Here is a 19,468-nt window from a genome sequence, read left to right as displayed (position 1 = left end):
ACTCATGTACGGCTAGAACTTTGGCTAGCCACTTTCAAATTGTTTTTTTTATTCAGGCCCCGTTTTTTTAAAAAAAAGATCAGGATCAGTGTTGACGACTGAAACCCGCTGAGGTCGTGAGAGATGTTGCATTTTTAAATTATCTCTCGTGAACAGACTTGATACAGTTTTCATATATTTTTGTTTTCATTGTTTTTGAGAGATCTCCCTGTTTCCAGACGTTATTTCATCAATATGAGCAATTCATGATCAAGGGCCATAACTGTAATCTGAAAAAACTTGACTCATTAAAGAAACCCTGTCTCGAAAAATAAGGACAATGTTGATTTTACAAAAGGAAATGATTCGGTCAAAATTTATACTGGTTTTATGAATTTTAAAAATTGGCCTACCATTCAAAGACATGCACGTAAATAGCTTCAACGGTTGTAGACTTTGATCTTGCATGCAAAACCTTCAAACATGGACTTTTTATGTGCGAAATAGGCTGAATATGGTTAACTACAATTGAGTTATTGGTCTTGTACTATTATTTATAACGATTGTGATTCCAGACATAATCTACTTGTGAATTTTCAAGAGAATAAATATGACAATTGTGGAAACTTAAAGTTCACAAAGGGGAATAACTCAAAATAAAAACCATGCTAGAGTTATGGGTCATAGGCAGAGCCGTGCAAGTAATCCTACATATCCTAAAACAAAAAGAAAATCTTGTAATATTTCTCTTTTATTTTCAAATTTATCTAATATAATATTCAAAATCATTATTGCACATGAATTAAAGATTACAACTGGCAAACTTTTCACAAACACTGTGTCACATATCTCTTACATTTCCACATTTCAAACTTAGAAGTAGAATTGATGGTCAAGGTTTGTCTTGTAAAATACATGTATATATATACATCACTTCTACATGTAAACATTTTTAAATAATCAACATTTAATTAAGCCTGTGTCAGATTCAACACATGCAGTCAGTTCAAACCAGTCTGCACTGTTCACTATTCAGTAAGAACTAATTTGGACAAAATTTTCATAAAAAAAATTAAAATGTATTAAAAAGTAAAATATTGTCAAGTTAACAATGAAAATATTACATAGTATTTTACTCACTGCAAATGAACTTACAATCCATATAAATTACAAAAAAGAGCTGTCAGAAGGACAGCGCGCTCGACTTTTTTAGTGCTTGCCTATAAAACAAAACTTTGACAGTTAAGGGCACACAAGACTTTAACTAGGAATTTCTAAGTACAAATCAAGAAACATTTTCACAGAGTTATCTTCTCTTGCTTACAGATAGGTCTCATGATGGCACATAAGAACTCCAACTTCCAAAGTAATATCTCAAATGGTTAGGTCAACAAGTGGACAAGAATGAAAATTTTAACTGAGTTTCTAAGTCAAAAAGGGCCATAATTCAAATAAAATCCTTAACAGAATTACCTTCTCCTGCCCATGTTTGGGACCATGATGGTAAACAAGTATTCCAACTTTCAATTTAATATCTCAACCAGTTCAGTCAAAAAGTTGACTGGTACAAAAAACTTAACCAAGATTCTAAGTCGATAAAAGGCCTTAATTTTTAAAACAAATCCCTGACAGAGTTACCTTCTCTTGCGTACAGATGGGGGTAATGATGTGAAATAGCATTAAAAGTTTCAAAGCAATATCTCAAAGGGTTAAGGCAATAAGTGGATTTTACCCATATTCAATGTATTTTCTAAGTCAAAAAGGGGCATAATTCTGTCAAAAACCTTGACAGAGTTATGTCCTCTTGTCTGTTGATGAAGGTCGTGATGGTAAACAAGTATGGTCAGTTTCAAAGCAATACCTCCAATGGTTTTGAAAAAAAGTGAGGTGGTACAAAAAACTTAACCAAGCTCAATACACTTTCTAAGTCAAAAAAGGGCCATAATTCTGTCAAAAACCTTGACAGAGTTATGTACTCTTGTCTGTAGATGGAGGTTATGATGGTGAACAAGTATGGTAAGTTTCAAAGCCATACTTGTAATACTTCTGAAATAAAGTGGGGTGGTACGAAAAACTTAACCAAGGTGTGACGCCGACGCCGACGCCGACGCCGGGGCGAGTAGGATAGCTCCCCTTTTCATAGAAAAGTCGAGCTAAAAAGGTCAAAATATGCAAAAAAGTCCTTACATCTCTAATCATGCAGTAGAAATATGGTGATAAATTTGCGAATAAAATGTACATTACTACTCCAATCTTGAATCTTTTTACTTTAGTTAAAATCTTAAACATTTCGATATTCTTGAAATATTTTGTATATGCATTGTCTCATGAAAAACATGTACACAGTAATATAAGTAAGATTTACAATTGTGTAATGTGTTATATCTATTACTTCTGAAATATGAAAAATGAACATTTTCAAACTTTCTTATCAGAGTTTTATAACAAAAGTGAAATACTGAAATATTTATTCACATTTAAAATCAAGGTACAAAATGTATTTCAAATACTAAAATTCAAAGTTGTGCCCTTTTTTGTTATTAAATATAAGCTAATTTATGCAAAAAAACAAAAAAACCCAAAAAACAAATCATAATGAGTTATATTCACTTAATGATACAGATTATATCAAACTAAAAGATATCACAAAGCATTTCATTGATCATTAACAAAATAAGTAATAAATATTTGTTATTTGATATTTCTAACAATTCTCCTACAGTATGGTGACTTCATTTCTTGTAAAGCTTCTTCAAGCACTTTTGTCAGGTGTAGTAGATTTACGGGATCTGTTTGTAGAACTTGTGCCGATGTCTTACCGCAGTCTTGTGTATGAAGTTTCATCGTAATGGTTGGAGTGACCTGGTGACGTAGGGATCTACTTGCAAGCTGAAATATGATATTATTGGATTACATTTTTAATTAAAATGACAATGCTAATGTTATAGAGAAATTTTCCAGCTTGTACCAGAGCTTTATCTTCTATAGCAAGGGCTGTTTATAGATGGCTTCCCCAAAGCAAAATTCTTTAAAATCATGCAATTTTCCCTTACAAAAATTGCATTTACATCAAGTTTTTTCTTCCCTTTTTACAAATATACTGTATAATTTCAACCCAAAAATTAAGGGCAGGGCTGCTTTCCAAACCTGTGAAAAAAGCCCTGTCTACAGTGACAGTAACTCATTGTTGAGTATTGTAGACACCTATCTAGAAACGTTCTTCCAGCATGCTCACCATCAAGGTAAAAAATATCCTTATATAAAAAAATTCTGTAGAACATTTCCATAATCATTTAAAATATTACATATTGCAAGTATATACTTCTTACAACTGAACCCATTATATGGGGAGTCACATCAACTCTGTAATGGTCATAGGATGACTTTTTGGTGGAGGAGGCTCAAGGTACAAATTATAGCATAAATTCAGGCACATGTGGGTAACTGAGTAAAACTGAACTGGATAGCTTCCTTAAACAAAGGATTCAAAGTCAATGACAGGATTCAAACCCAAAGTGGTGAGAGCAAGTTAATTGAAGTCAATGACCTTTACCACTTGACTATGAAGCCCCTTACTTCAGTAGAAATCCCTGCTCTTATAGAAGGTGTTATGTAAAAGGGTGTAGAACAAGTTTCAATATTGTTCCCATAATCTTATGGTCGATTCTCCATAAGCTGTCTCATGAATATTGTATGTTAACAGAATAAAATGTTCCGAACAAAATATTATTCTACTGTTTTAAGTAGGATTTTATCTGTTTAGCAATATCTTTGTGCATGGGCCATTCACTTTTAAGGTAATTTATTACCATTCTACAATTTTTGGAGCAAATATATAGATTTTTACACTTTAATGACCATGTAATATTAAAATTCCGAAAAATTATTGCAGGCAACAGTTTAAATCTAACTAAATTACATATATAAGAATGTAGTCATGACTCTCTTGTGATGACATAGTCCTAACTTCAATATGCGCTTACTTGTACAAACATCTGATATAATTATTGAAATCACAAAAGTTTTAAAGCAATAACAAGCCCCTTACTTCAACATCAAATCTCCATTCTAAATTGTGGTAATGTGGCAAGTCCATTGACATTTCATTGAGAATAGCTCGAACTTCCTTCCTGTGTTGTAAATATAGTTGTAATAGGGCCTGCTGGATCTGTTCTGAGAAACCGAGGGTCATTATTGAGTCTTGAAAATCTATCTCGCTTATCTGCAATCAAATAAATAAAGTAATTTATTAATATCATAAATTAAGTCCTTCACAATTCTAAAGTTTTCTTTTCCAAAGAGATTGTGAAAGGTAACTATTAAACTTTGAATAATTTACCCTCACCTGCTGAAAGGCAGCTATTACGTCATACACTTAAAATCTGCATCAAAGATTAATTATCCCACATGTTGACATTTTTACAAGATTTTCAGAGACAATGTTTGACATTAGATAATTTACCGTGTTCAAAAATTCATTACAGTAATCAAAAGAAATAACTTAAAAGAAGTAGCAGAAATGTTAACCATACAGCAATACAGATTAAGAAGATGTAAATTATTTTTGGAAATGTATGAAAATCTAAACATTTGTTTATGTAAAACAAGATAGTGGAAATTGATCAACTTGAAGGGCCAATGAATCTTGTGCAAGGGAATGTGGGTCTGGTCTAGATGGGAAAATTTTCTGTTTTAAGAGCTTCTTATCTCTCTGTAATATAAGTCTCTGTTTGAAGTAAGTCAGCCAAAAGTATAGAGGCAAAGACTAGTCCATTTTGGTTCCACTAGAGTCAAAGTTAATAGCCAATATGCATTGAAAGTAAACACAATATTTATTCAAACTTACCATTAATTTAGAACTCTCTGTGAGCAAGAACATGAGACCTTCTACCCCATGCTGCACTGTATCTGCTGGTACATTCAACTTTTCTAGTATAAAAAAGAAAAGGGTAGTTACTATGTAAAACAATTTTTTTCTTACAATTTGAAATACATGTCCAGGAAACAATAAGCCATATACCTGGTTTAATGAATGTACTGGATAATTATGTTTATCATTGATTCATATTTATAAATTCAAATTCATCAATCAAAATTTCAATATTTGTAATTAAAGTAACTGTTTTGCTTAGTCAACATTACTACCAGCAAATTAAAGTGAAAACATTCTGTAACTTGATAAAAATTTTCTTAATTGAATAAAAATCTCTTAGATGAAAAAGACATACATGTGTGAAATTTCGAGAAGTATACCTCCATCAATTAAAGAGATGAACAATATGTAATACAAGTGTTATGTCTGCAAAAAGATTGGTAGGACAGTCCTGCTATCTTTCTACAAGTCATGCTCAAAATTACACACATTTAAGATACTGGATACTCATTAACTATAGCATACTTTGAATTCTTAGTTCATATTTATTTCCATATATTTTATTTTATAATGAATGATCATTATATACTTCAAACTATAATTTTTCTATTTCTTTTGTAGAAATATTGCTCTACAATTTTACATACTGTACAATGTATCTAATTTTCTAAACAATAATTATTTAACCTCTTTTACTTACGTGCAGCACTTTGATAAACTTTAACATTTGCTCCTTTCTTGATGAACTCTAAACTGATTTTACAAAACTCTTCCAGCACTGAAAATAAAATTAATATTGAAATATCATACATTTTGTATGCCAAAAAAAAAAGACAACTACCAGACTCCCTTTAACTGGTTGTAATTGCATTAGATCAGCTGGGTTTGCAATATTTTAAAACCCAATAAAGGGCAAAGTGACATTATACATGAATGTGATAACACTCTTAAAATTATTTTTATCCTTTTTAATACAGTTATCTCAGTGTTCAATCTAGCTTTATTTGAAAGGGGGCCCAGTGGGCTTGTGCCATGCCTTGAGAAGGAGGTCCATCTTAAAAATTTTGGGCCAGGTATACAAACTGAAGCAAAATATGTTTGTGTATTATCATAAATGTGTATTGTATATTCATTTGAATAGTTGATTGAATTTCCCCATAGAATTTACTAGAAATGCACCATTTCCTGACTAGAAATCAATAATTCCACTGGCTGGCTTTTATTTACAAACTACCTGAAGTAGAATATGCAGTCGGACAAGTAGAAAAATGAAGCCTTCTTGTCTTATTGGCGAGTTGAATATCAACGGAGCAGATGACCACTGACATACATGTACATGATAAATATATTGACATTTCATGAAAAAAACACCGGAAACCTAGGATATTTTGGGCATGTGTAAAATATTCACTATATAAACTGCTGAAGGATTATTCTATTTATGCTCCCATCAACAATTAATATAATGCCTGTTTTGTACAAAAACCCAATATGTTGGCTTGGTTTCCCTTTTTCCTTAGGTAATAATAACATATGACCTGCGTTTTATAACTTGAATCTGTGCGACAGAGAGATTAATGAATGGAATCTCCAAAACAACTTCCAGTTTTTTACATTCTTTCTTTACTTGTTGATTGTGACCAATGGGTCCAGCATTGTTTATAAATTGTGCCCGTTTGTAATTCAGAGGGCCATAGGTGCAATGGTACAGTCTAGATCAAGTATGGCTTAATGTAATTTATTTAAAAAATATTATTGTCATTAAAAGACAGAAAATGCCTCAATTTTATAATAAGGCTATTTTTGTTAACAAAGGATTGAAAGAATCTTAACAAACAGAAACTCAGAGGGCTGCAAGTGCTCATAGATGGCATTATAATGTAAATTGAAAACTCATTACAATAAATAAAAAAAAATACATCCCAAAAGTCTAAAAATTATGTTTTTAATATCATTTGCATTGATAAGTTAAATGCTAATAAACACATACTGTAGATGACATGATATAATAATAAATTCCTTTTTGGGTCCTTCTAATTTTATTTCAGAATACATTAGAAGCTAGATCTAATGAGGGATTGGGGAGACTACTCCACAAATGTTGTAGCCTGGATTACAAATAACTAGTGCATGAATTAACTCACTAACAAAGTTCTATGCTCCTGCGTTTATGAATAAATTATGCAAATGAGCCACGTTGAGCCGCCATGTTGGAGTTTCGGTAAGCGTGTTGGAAATTGCTACCTGTTCGTTTTGAAAGCTCGTCCTAACTTACAGTTTCCGTGAATGTAGGAAAACTTGGTTTTGTTTGATTGCATACTGAATGATAGGTATTACAAAATAAATATAATGAAAATCGATCAATCAATAATTGTATACGAGCGTTATAAAGTCAATTTAATTCGTCAGAATAATAAGATTCTGTTGCAGGGTATTGGTAAAAGACTGCTTTTTTTTCCCGTTTTTGAAATTTATTTGAACACGGAGACAATTTTTCTCAAACAGGTTTATGAATATTCTTTACGTTGCAACAGAGTTTTACCGTGTGTCCATTCCTTATTTAAATTGTCTAAAGAAGTTAATCTGTTTGTTTACATGTAATGTGTACCGTCATTTTGACCGACTGGAACAAAAACTACTATGACGGTGATAATACCGGATATGTAATGAAAATTACGCCGTGTAGTGCAAAGTTTTGGACATTGCAATTAAAATTAACGCTTACGTTGATTCAAACTGTTCCTTGTCAGCAAAATTGAAACCGAAAGTAGTGGTTGTTCTAGAATTTAATCGAATAAAATGGGTGGGATTTAACCACCGCGCATGCCCTGTGCGAACGTTTTGTTTACATCCGGTCGTAGCATAGGGTAAGAGTGCAAACTTTGTTAGTGTAACTGTCTTAACCTACTCAACATTCTGAATCACAAAACATAATATTTTTACCAAAAAAACAAACAAAAAAAACAAACAAACTAATAACGGGATTTTCTATGTTTGCCAAAAATAGCGGTAGGGGCTTCTTTCAAAACTTAAATTCCAATACATCAAGCAAAGACTAGCAAAACTTAAGAGGAACAGCTGATGGAGCTGAAATATTTTCTCAAACAGAAAATTAGTGTCGCGAAAAATAGTTACAATCGACTTTATTTTAAGAAACTTGCCTGAAATGTCAATGTCAAGAAGAAAAGACAGATGTGTCTTATGTTTTTCATCAAACATTAACAACATTTTCTATTTTTGATGACAATACAACTTTTGAAATACAATAATATCTGTTTATTTATCTATTTTCTCATTTTATCACACCCCGGAAGTTTACGACGATAATCAGCAGACGGGTTTAAAGCTGAAAAAAATGAATAAACTCGTCTAAAGTAACGCACTGCCGATACAATACATAGAACCAGCCTATGTAAATTTCAAGTTAGCGGCAACACTGTCAAAATGGTAAACATTACACAAATTTGTGATTTTATTTTGGGGCAATCATGAAATGCATGTTTTGTTATATGAAAACGTAATAAATTCATGAAATACGTCTGTCTGAACCCAGTTTGTTGTTTTGATGAATGGAGGCAGTATAAAATTCCCAAACATGGAACTTGTTTGAGCTTGCCAATTTCTTTACAAAAGATGATTTATTTACAAAATAAATATTGTTCAAGTGACAAGTTCCTGCAAGATCTCACTTTTAGGGTAAACAAGATTTAGTCAATGTTTAACATAGCTTTCTGCTTACAATTTCTATCAATTTTAAGTGTAAAATAAAAGCATTTTATGTTTTTAAAATGGAATGGATGGAATCTGTAGGTAGGGTTTTTAAACTATAATGTTACCTAATTTATTTGGCAGATAGTGAGGACTAAAAAGTTTCCTATGCATCGCAAGGTATGGTGTGAATAGTGTCACCCTTCATGCAGACTGTTTTCATCGTAAACTATTTTTTAAAGTCATTTTGTTATGTACGTAGATAATTATCTGTGTCTCCGTTATAAATGTTTTGTTTCCGACAGACAATTTTTTGTTAAAGAAAGCACCATTCATAGGATTTTTATGATATCTCAGTAACAGGTGAAATATGAAACTGACTATATAAATGTATACATGTGCATGTTTAGAAAGTAGTGCAACAGTTCCTGTTAAGGGTTTAAACTAGAGGTCTACTAAGGTAAGAAGTCCAGGTAATCCTCGCATGTACCAGTGCTAATACACTGGGCATGTAAAATAACCAAGGGGTTATTTCAATAACATACATAATGAACTCTCCCACTTTTAGCAGGAGACTCCCAATTTCTGCAATCCTATTTTCAAAGATTTTTCTTAAAATAAGAGGTATTTTCACAAATTAAAGAATTCTCCCTATTTTTGATATCAGAACTTCCTTCTTTGTTATTACAAATTCTAAAATCTCCCTCTTTTTGAAGAAAATCTTGATCATCCAAAATGTTCACATGTATGCAATAAGAGCTAGGGACTGGTTCCTGGATTCCCTTGTACATTTGTATGTCATAGGTGTCTCTGAAGTGACTAGTCTAGAGTCTACCAAATCGGCCTAAATAACACTTCTTCCTGCAATTTTTACCACCAGAAAAAAAGTCTTTTTAAATAGTAAATTCATAACAAGCTAGGTAATGTAGGACGTGTCCCTCTACTAATGATTTAAACAGGATTGATTGTTATGTAACAACATGACAGAATTTTAGAATGATCTTGATATACTCCAGAATGTCGAGAAATCTACAAGAGAATTTTGCCAGTCTTGTCCAAGATAGGTGCTGATGGAAGAGTGAAAACAATGGACTTGCCAATAACAGGAATGTGGTCAGAGCTCCAAAGGGAAAACAGGTAGGCAGAATAATTGATATCATTTATTATAGCATTATATTATGTGTTGTTTTAAATGTTTATTATTATTGACTATTTGAAAAAAAGAAAAAGGAGTAATTGATTATTGGAGTCAGTTCTGTCCATTCTTGTGTCATTGTTGGAATATAACACATGCATACATTTTTTATGTCTCATAAACAATTTAAGGTACTTAATACTTTACACATGTGTTCCAGATCATAATATTTGTTGGTCTCTTTCTTGGATAGAATAACCTTGCTATGGACCAAGACAGAATTATACCACTTTGTGGACGTTTAGCACAATGAAAACATGATTTTGTTTATTGTGTACAAAATGCTTGTGTAAGAGTGTTTTTTTAATTTTACTTGCTGACGTTATTAAATTAATAGGTAAATTCTTGATTGCATTTGTAGTTAATTTGACAGACAAGAAAGGTTATGATGTACCTTTTTCTCATGTTTTTATGGTGTTTGAAAGGTTCCCTAAAGGAGCTCTGACTGTGAACTGTGAGAAGGAGCTACAAGAACTTATGAAACAGATTGATAAACTTGTGGCAGGAAAGAAGAAAGAATGGGAAAGAGAGAAGGAGGGTCTTCAATCAAGACTTGGAATACGAGAAAAAGAATGTCAGATGTCAAAGTCAACTCTGGAACAGAAACATCAAGAGGTGAGAATTTACACAAAGTCATGTACTCTCTTTCATTTATGAATATATGGAAAAAATCAATGTTCAGTGACCATCTTTGTAAGTTTTGTTTCGTTCTTTTCTTTTAAAGAAAACTAAACTGTCACTAAACTTGCCTCCTTTAATACCCGGTAGGCCTTACCATTATTTTCCATGTGTTAAAGATTTGCTAACCAATAATTTTCAACTGTCACTATGTCAGATTGTAGCCATACATTGTTATTACAGCAATTTAATCGCCGTTTTAGAAGTAGACCTTAGGTTATAAAATAGAAACAAAAATATTCACATTCTAACTATGAATTTAAACAAACATTCAAGTATTCTAAATATATTTGGAAACTTGTCTGAATGTTTTAATTTTCAAATGTTTGTTTATAGCATGGAACAGAGCTATAAAAAAAAAGGCAAAAACAACAAAAACTCAATTCATTGTTTTGAATGGTTGCATATTATATTTATGTTCAAAGTCATGATGTGTTATTTAATATAATGAAGAAGATCAGAAAATGTGTTTTATTTATAGATAGGTCAGTTGAGACAGCAGTTGGAAGGTTCCGAGAATAAACAACGAGAGTTAGTTAGCCAGTATGAGTCACAGCTATCAGTGCTTAAAACTGAGGTATTGTACTAACTACCATATGTAAGGATTTGATATGTTCTCTCGTAAATTAATATAAAAGTCTTGGAAATGTGTTTTGGTCATTGACCCCTAACCCCCAAACACAATCCATCCAAATTGACAATATTTGTCTAAAAATGAGGTGATAAATCCAGAAATTATGATATGTTTAAGCATAGATACTTCTTTTTGCTTACATTTTGTTATTTTCATGTATAATGATTCCTTAAATTTATAGGAAAAAAAGATGTAAAAAAGCCAAATTTGACCAGGGTCTTCCAATTTTTCTTTTTATATGAAAGACCCTGATTTAACATAGGATGGCTTAGTGTCCCTTTTTTAGCAGATTAAAGGTTAAAAACAGATTTTAAGTAGCATATTTGTATTTGATTGGACAGTGAACAAAGTCCTGTATTGAGAAATTACCAGTGTTTGTAAATATGTATTATTTTAATTGCTTTGCCTTTAAAGAAAGGTATCTTCATAACTCAAAGTTGAGCATATATACGATGGATGATTCAAAATAACATAGAGTTTTTCTGTTAATGTTATTATAGTTCAATCAATCATATACAAAATACACCATCATGTTTTTATCATCTTTAACAGGTACAAAATTTGCAGCGAGAATATGAACGTCTCCATAAACGACACACAAAGCAGAAGAAAGAGTCGGAGAAAGATAAAGAAAAATCAATGGTAGAAATACAAGATGGAATGAAGGAAGTACACAGACTTGTTAAGAAAGTGGAGGTATTTTGTTAATTACTTAAAATATCTAAATAACTCAGATTATATCTAGGGCGCATCCATGGCCAAGTGGTGAAGGTTGTTGACTTCAAACCACTTGCCTCTCACCACAGTAGGTTTAAATCCTGTAGGGGACTTTGGATTTTTACATGTTAGGAAGCAATCCAGCTATAATATGGAATGTCAGTAGTTTTACTTAGGTGTCAGCTTTTGCCTTAGGTCTTCCTCTACCAGGAAAGCTGGAAAGCCCCCATATGACCTGAACAATGTTGGTGTGAAAAAAGAAATAAAAAAGCAGCACAAAAAAAACTAAAACAAAACCTTAGATATCTATTTATTTTCATATATGTACATGTACTCTATATATGTGTTTTAAGAGCAGCACCTCTCTAGATTCAAAAGGGGGGCAGGGAGGACACCATGGGGTCTTTCTCTCTAATTTAGTTGCTATATGACTTTCACCTTGTTGATGTGACCTAAATAGCAACCAAACAAGTTTACACTGATTGTTTTAGCCTTAGCTTACAGACAGTGACTGAATTTACCCATGCAACTTGTACAGACCAAGATACATCCATGGCATGTGGTTATGGTCTCATTTGTTCGCTATTCAGTCAGTGTATATTTTGGAATTTTCTCTAAAAAATGATGAATTGTTTTGTCGAGATTGAAAAATGGACAATGTCAGGGCTAAGGGTTAAAATAAAGCAAGGATTGGGCATCAGGAAATTTTGTCTCAGCAGCTACAAACTTCTATACAAAGGTAACATTGGCTGAGTTAATTTAGAAAAAAAGTTTGAAAGTCACCATTTGATATTATAGATGAATCATCATGATATTACTTGTTAACCGGACTTCAAAATAGTCCCAGCAAATCTCTTGATTGTAACATGTTTCTTGCTGTCAATTATTTCAGGATTACAGACAAAGGTCTCGAGATTGGGAGATTGACAGAAGAGCTCTTCAGAAACAGGTCGAGTCACTGGAGGCCCAGAGGAAAGCTATAGCAGATAAATGTGAATTTGTACAGGTATGGTAAATCTTTTTGTTGACTTAATTTCACCCCTTCTTTCTGTTATCACCAAATTTCAACAGCTTGTTTTGAAAATAGGAGATTTTTCTTTATATCATATTGAAGAGAGGCTGTAAGTTTATTATTACTTCTGTACTGTCGATACACTATTTATACACTTCATTACAAGTTATATGTAAATAGCTTTTGGGTGGGCGTTTGTGCCTGAAATAATGCACAGAAGGGCACCCGAGGTCTTCACCAGTAAAGCTTGAAAGTCGCCATATGAATCTATATTGTGTAGGTGCAACGTAAAACCCAACCAATAAAGGTGGTTTTGGGAGGTATTTTTTATCAATAAGGAATATGACCAGATATCCCTTAATTATCACATTTTTACTTCATGAAGAATAATTTATTTTACAGCCTCTCAGAATATTTATAATTTTTACTATTTCTGAAGATTTTATTTGAACTAGCGTCTTGCCTTTAAAATTTGCACAGACTCTTAAATTGTTTTATTTTTAAACACTCCTGTATAACTTGATTTTTTGATAAATTGTGTGAAGTTTACATGATTGCTGTGTTCTATATATGTGTATATGCACCTGTGTGATATGTTGGCTGTGCTGAGTGTTTATGTACTACACGTGTGAACTAATGTGTTGTTAATATACATGTATACATATATTGTGCTGGTAGGCAAAGGATCCATGATGTGTATTCCCATACCTTGGAGTTTAGGTTTATTTCTTTAGCATGGATGATAAAAAGTATGAAGTTTACTGTATGAATTTGTATGAGCCCTTGTACCACTAAATTCATGCAAAAGACTTGACTGCTTTTAAATTTAAACTGACAAAACTGCTATGATCAATTAACCAATGTCAATTTAAATTTGATAAAATCAAGCAGCATAAAGTCTGGTCAGAAAGAATAGATTTGAAAATGGGCCACCTTCTATATTGACAGCTTAAATAAGTTATTATCTTTTTATCATTCAAGGACCGGGGCCATCAAAATCTGTTTTTTACTTGCCTACTTTTATCTAAAGAATTTCTTAACTTGTGTGTTTGTGATTAATAATTTAAATTTTTGAAAATTTCCACTTGCCCATTCAGGCTGTGGGACAAAATGGACAAAATAGACAATTGTGCGGCTCCTGCTTTTACCCTTACCTCTAAAATTCTTAAATAGACTTGGCAATCTGTCAGTCTGGTCAGATCAGTCAGTTTTAGGGGAAAAAATTACAGAAAACCAAATGACTGAAAAGTGAACAGTGCAGACCATGATTATTACACAGCACAGATGTGCCTGCCCATCTTGATCTGCTCTTGCAGCATGGGTAAAATCTGCTGCAGACTAAGGGTTCAAATAAAAGAATGTTGATTATTGAATTAGTTACTGGTTCTATATGTATATGCTCCGCTATCCTAGATTGTATTCCATCAAGAGTTAAAAAAATTTCTAATTTCTAATCAATCAAGATTTTTACCTTGGCGTTCAATGTAAGTTTTTTTATAAAAAAATAAAGGTTTAGTAGAACTAGATTTTTTAATTAAATTTTCATATTTTACTACTTTAATTTCTGTGCTAGTGTTTGTGGTGAAAGACATGTAGTCTGTAAATATTTGATAATGAAAAGTAGGAATAGTACAGTTGTTTTGTGTGCTAAAAATGTTACATGTAGCAACAACTTATTGAAAGTGAAGTTCTAGTGATATCTCAAAGTTTTGAAGTTTAGGTTATTTGTTGATCTAAATGTCAGTCATCACTGCATTATGATTTAACATTAGTAGGTTAATATTATATTTGAGTTCTAGTTTTACTAATGGATTTTTCTCTCTTTTATAGCAGGGGATGTTAAAGAGTATCTTAATTTCCTTTATAAATATTCTTTTAAATCGTGAAGTTTTCCCCTAAAATTAAATTTACATATTAAAGTCTTTTTTTCCCAAAGTACAAGGTATACTTTATGCCATAGTGTGTTAATATTGAAATCTATTGAGAATTTTTTAATTATAAAGCATTAAGTGTGATATAATATTTATTTTCAAATCATAACATTGATTTTTGTGGAGAAACAATGTGAGAAAAATAAAGACACAATGAGAGGGAGTCCTTAAGGGTAACATTTTAATTAGAAAAGTAGATTGGAAAGTAGAACAATTGTCACATTGGATGGTTTATCCTTCAAAGAAACAATGTGAGTGATAAGAGGGAGTTATTAGCTTGTTTATTCAAAGAATAGGGAGAGCATATTGTATTCACCTGGTTGGCATCTTACTTTAGTTTAGCTTTTGCATACAAGTTGGTAACTCCAAAACTAGTGAAGGGAATGAGTTGAAACTGCACACACTCATTTATCTTAGAGCATAATAGGAGATCACTGACCAAGGCCTATAACTCTACTCGAAGATAAATTTTGACAAAATAATGGTCCTTTTTGAACACATTATCCAGGCTCTTGTTTTACTATTATGCACTGGAAATAGGAGAGCACACTGTCCAACTGACAGTTCTTGTTTTTAGTATTAAAGTAGGTGACAGGGTTAGGCTATGTACATGTATAGTTTTGCTGTTTGTATTACATAGGGTGAGTTTAATGAATTGGAAAAACAGCGTCAATCTTTGATGGAAAAATGTGAAAGGGTGAAGGTTGGTTATTGCATATTAATTAACAATATATCTACATTTCCCTTATTACTGCATGTTTAGTATTTAAACAAATATATCTACCTTCCTATATATATGTTTAGTATAGTTTTTAAACAATTAGGCAAGACATTTTTGATATTTTGTTATATGGGTTCCAAGATGACAATGATAAAAAAAAAAAAAAAAAAAAAAAAAAAAGATAAATGAATAAAATAAATCCAATCAGTGTCTGAACATCTCATTTCACACTCCTGATTCTATTATTGCTTTCTTAAGCTAGCTATTTACTAAGTCTTACTGTAAAGACTGAAATTTCATTGTTTGATAATGGAAATATATTTACTATTCATATGTATAAGATATGAGTGTTGTACTCATGAAAAAGCAAACAAAACTGTCTTGCCTAGTTTTTCTTTGAATAAATTTGTATTATTATGTAATAGACATTATTTGTCCTACATTGATAGTAATGTATGTCATCTTGCCCTGCTTGCAAAAAATGTATTAGACAATAGACACCTTGCCCTGCTTTGATTATAGGAATTATGTAATAGACTAGCTTGCTTTGATTTTGGGAATAATGTCATAGAGAATTTGCCCTGTTTTGATTCCTGCTATACTTAAAGAAATAATGTTATAGTCAAATTGCCATGCTTAGGTTTTAGGAATAATGAACCACTTTTAAGTCCCCTTCCTGAAGCTAACCAGTACTTGTGTCTCATGAGAGAGCATGGTCCTGACTCTGACTAAAATTGAAACCCACATTTCCTGGGTTGAGAGGCAGACACCTTAAACACTAGGCCATTGCTTACCGGATCTTCATAGGTGAAATACGCAAGATAAGAGTCTTTGGAATAAGAGGAATTTATAGATTCTTGTAGTAATAGTAACTGGTTCCTATTCTTTCTTATTCATTGTGCAAATTAGGGTTACCAGGATGACAAAATATAGTAGGCAGTGGATGCAAAAGTAAAGCCACCTAGCTATCAACCCCTAACTTTATTTTTCTAACTTATCTTAAAACATTTATTAACATAATATATAACAATTATTTGTAGTATTTTGTACCATATAACTGTTAACGCAGCCTGGAATCCAACTAAATAACTCTTTATAATAATTTATATTGGTATGTATTATCAATATCCCTTAGCTAATATTTCAATTTTCTATAAAATTTTGTTATAACTGTAAAGTAATGCTTTATTTCTGTGGATAAATGTTGAGACTTAAAGCATCCAACTATATATTTTACCCTTTAGTGTGCAATTTGTTTTTAGAAATTTCTTATAGCAGGTTTAAATTCCTCTAAAAATCTAACATTTTACACCTTACAAGTAACAACTTCTCTCAAAAATGCAAATTTTAGAAAATGCCCTCTCAGTAGAAACAAGGAAGTAATTTTTTTTTTCGGCTTGTCTTTTTTGAAAAATTTTTATTACAAATTGTAATTGTATTGCAAACCTTTTAATCTGCTGATGTAAAAAATTAACAATTCATTTGTAAATATTTTAATGGCTATAAAGCTGTTTTTCAAGTAATTGATGCTGTTTTCATGATCTTATGTTTTCTCTCAGAAAGAGTTGTTACATAGAATGTTAACATAACATATAAATATCGTACCTAAACAAAATGTTATGCTGCTAATTCGAATAAGGTTTTGATAATTTAGCAATGATTTGTGTATGCTTTAAATTACTATTAAGGTATTTTACAAGTATATCTTTTTATTAAGTAAGGTATTTCTCAGAAGTCAAACAATAATTTTGATATAATTAAAGGGAAAAGTTTCAGACTTTGTATCTCTTTTCATAAATATTTATGAATCACATAAATATTTAGCATGAATTTTATCAGTTTTGTTATAAAGATGCTAACTTTCTAACTTAGCATGGGTTATCTCTCACCATTTCTACTTCTTGTTAACTGTAACTACAATTTTTGGGAAGTTTTGTTTAGTTTTTGTTATTACATATTTGTTGTATTTTGTTACTATAGCAACAAGCACAGACTTACCAAACACAGCTTGATAAGAGGCGGGAAATTTTGGATAGCACAGAGTTTAGTCTCAACTCACAAATTGCACAACTAGAAGCAAAACTAAATACTACTGCTGAATCACTTAATATGCAGGTAAAGGGTCAATATTACTGCTGATTCACTTAATGCAGATATTAAAGGATCAATATAACTTCTGAATAACTCAATATCAGGTAAAGGGTTTCATGTTACAGATGAATAACTAAATATTAGATACAGCTTTAATATTACTGCTGAAACACTCAATATCAAGTATGGGATCTATACTATATTTCTGCTGAATCACTTAAGATCATGTACAGCTTTAATACTTGTATCACTGCTGAATCTGGTAAATAGATAATATTATTGCTGAATTGATATTCAGGTAATGAGTTAACATAACTGATGAATCACGTAATAACGGGTAAAATGGTTATAATGCTGAATCTTAAGGGTTTATTATTACTACTGAATCTTTTATAGTCGTTAAGCAATTAAAGTTTCTGCTGTTTCAATGAATTATGACATTTTAGATATTAAAAGTTTTTACCTTGGGTACAAATTTTAATATCATGTTTAAATAAGTACACGTAGTTTGTCACATTAAAGAAAGAGGGTAAACCCTTTGACAGCTAAATGTCTAAATGGACTTTACAATCTGAATAAAGTCATTCATCAGTTTTATGAAAAATTCAAAACATGTACTGACTGAGAAATGAACAGAGCAGGATCAGACAGCATGGTTGCATGGGTAAATTTCATTGCAGTCGGCAGTCAAAGGGTCAAACCACCTAAGACAATTTGTTGCACTTAGATTGTTTTCATATTGCACTGTTACGCATTTCATATTGTATGCCTATTAGCACAATTGCACTGGTTATAGTTTATATTTGCATGATAAGTAGTTTTGAATAACATGAATATAACAATATAAAAGTTCACAATTTACTTGGAAACTCGAAGGTACATTTATTGATCATGATATTTATATATAAAGATTTATTTTTCATAAAGAATTCAAAGGTTGATAAGTTGAAGGCATCTTTAGATGAAGCTATGACATCACACAAGAAAGCTATGGATGATAATGAACGTCTGCTGAACGACCTGAAAAAGGCGAACAATCAAGTCCGGGTATGTATCTCTTACTTAATGTACATGTATATAATCTTATAATTAGGTCAACAGAATTTGACCCACTAAAAAAGAATTCATAATATTCCCCACATCCAGTGTTATTCATAAATGACAATTTGAGACTGACTATGCTAAATTTTTGAGTAAATTAAAAAAAAAAAAAAAATCTTTAATCTATATCACGGTTCAGCAAGAAAAGGCCGTGGGGGATATAGAAATAGTCCCGGTCGGTCTGTCCTTCCATCAGTCCGTCCAACATTTTTGTCCGGTGTTTATCTCAAAAAGTGTTAAAGGTATCAACATGAAACTTCAAAGGTAGATAGATCTCATTTAGATCTCATTGAGGAGAAGTGCATCACACAAGAATGATAACCTACCCTGCATTATTTTTCAGTTATTGCCCTTTGTTATTTTCAGCCATCAGTATTCACATAGGTTTCAAATCTGTAATCACTTCAGCCATCAGTTTTCTTTACCAAAAGACCTCTTAAAATTGAATTATTCTGCTCTACTACATATATATTCTTCCAATGAGCAAACACATTCGGCGGGGGATGACCATGTTAACATGGCTCTTGCTTGTTTTTATTTCTTCAATAATTACTTGTTGTTTCAGAAACTTGAAGAGTTGAATTCCGAGTTTCAAGCAGAGCTGCGAGCAAGAGATGATTTCTTACGTATGTCCGAGGAGGACAGTAAACAACATGCCAAAGATATTGCCTTACTTAACAAACAGATCTCTGAGAAAGATGACATCATTAGGTATGTCATAGTTTATAATGATCATATTTTTATGCCCCAGTAGGACGGCACATTGAAATCATACCGTCTGTCAGTTCATCCCCAGTCTTAACATTCTTGTTCGGACTGTAAATTTGT

General features: G+C 31.8%; 2 protein-coding genes across 8 annotated transcripts in view; one reads left to right on the top strand and one right to left on the bottom strand.

The window, feature by feature from the left end:
- Positions 1-714: 714 nt before the first annotated feature.
- LOC132726863 (COMM domain-containing protein 2-like) lies at positions 715-8,158 on the bottom strand. The gene is made up of 5 exons (XM_060712263.1): positions 8,014-8,158; positions 5,553-5,630; positions 4,826-4,908; positions 4,028-4,201; positions 715-2,868 (listed from the first exon to the last, which is right to left on the bottom strand). The coding sequence occupies exons 1-5, from the start codon at positions 8,078-8,080 to the stop codon at positions 2,671-2,673; spliced, it is 600 nt and encodes a 199-aa protein (XP_060568246.1). The 5' UTR covers positions 8,081-8,158; the 3' UTR covers positions 715-2,670.
- Positions 8,159-8,170: 12 nt separating this feature from the next.
- The window catches only part of LOC132726862 (centrosomal protein of 63 kDa-like), a 30,809-nt gene continuing 19,511 nt past the window's right edge, over positions 8,171-19,468 (top strand). For 4 of the 7 annotated variants that reach the window (XM_060712260.1, XM_060712258.1, XM_060712257.1 and 1 more), the window contains exons 1-10: positions 8,531-8,662; positions 9,577-9,697; positions 10,181-10,370; positions 10,915-11,010; positions 11,620-11,763; positions 12,677-12,790; positions 15,368-15,430; positions 17,429-17,563; positions 18,467-18,586; positions 19,206-19,351. In XM_060712260.1, coding sequence (XP_060568243.1) covers positions 8,641-8,662; positions 9,577-9,697; positions 10,181-10,370; positions 10,915-11,010; positions 11,620-11,763; positions 12,677-12,790; positions 15,368-15,430; positions 17,429-17,563; positions 18,467-18,586; positions 19,206-19,351 — 1,151 coding nt within the window. In that variant the 5' untranslated portion in view covers positions 8,531-8,640. Of the gene's footprint in view, positions 8,300-8,530; positions 8,663-9,576; positions 9,698-10,180; positions 10,371-10,914; positions 11,011-11,619; positions 11,764-12,676; positions 12,791-15,367; positions 15,431-17,428; positions 17,564-18,466; positions 18,587-19,205; positions 19,352-19,468 lie in introns of those variants that run through there. The other 3 variants (XM_060712261.1, XM_060712259.1, XM_060712262.1) reach the window with 3 other exon arrangements.

The sequence above is a fragment of the Ruditapes philippinarum genome, unplaced genomic scaffold (assembly GCF_026571515.1).
Source record: "Ruditapes philippinarum isolate M1 unplaced genomic scaffold, ASM2657151v2 ctg893_1_1_1_1, whole genome shotgun sequence".
NCBI lineage: Eukaryota > Metazoa > Mollusca > Bivalvia > Venerida > Veneridae > Ruditapes > Ruditapes philippinarum.
Note: the sequence above shows the minus strand (reverse complement) of the source record. Positions and strands in the feature narration are given on the sequence as shown.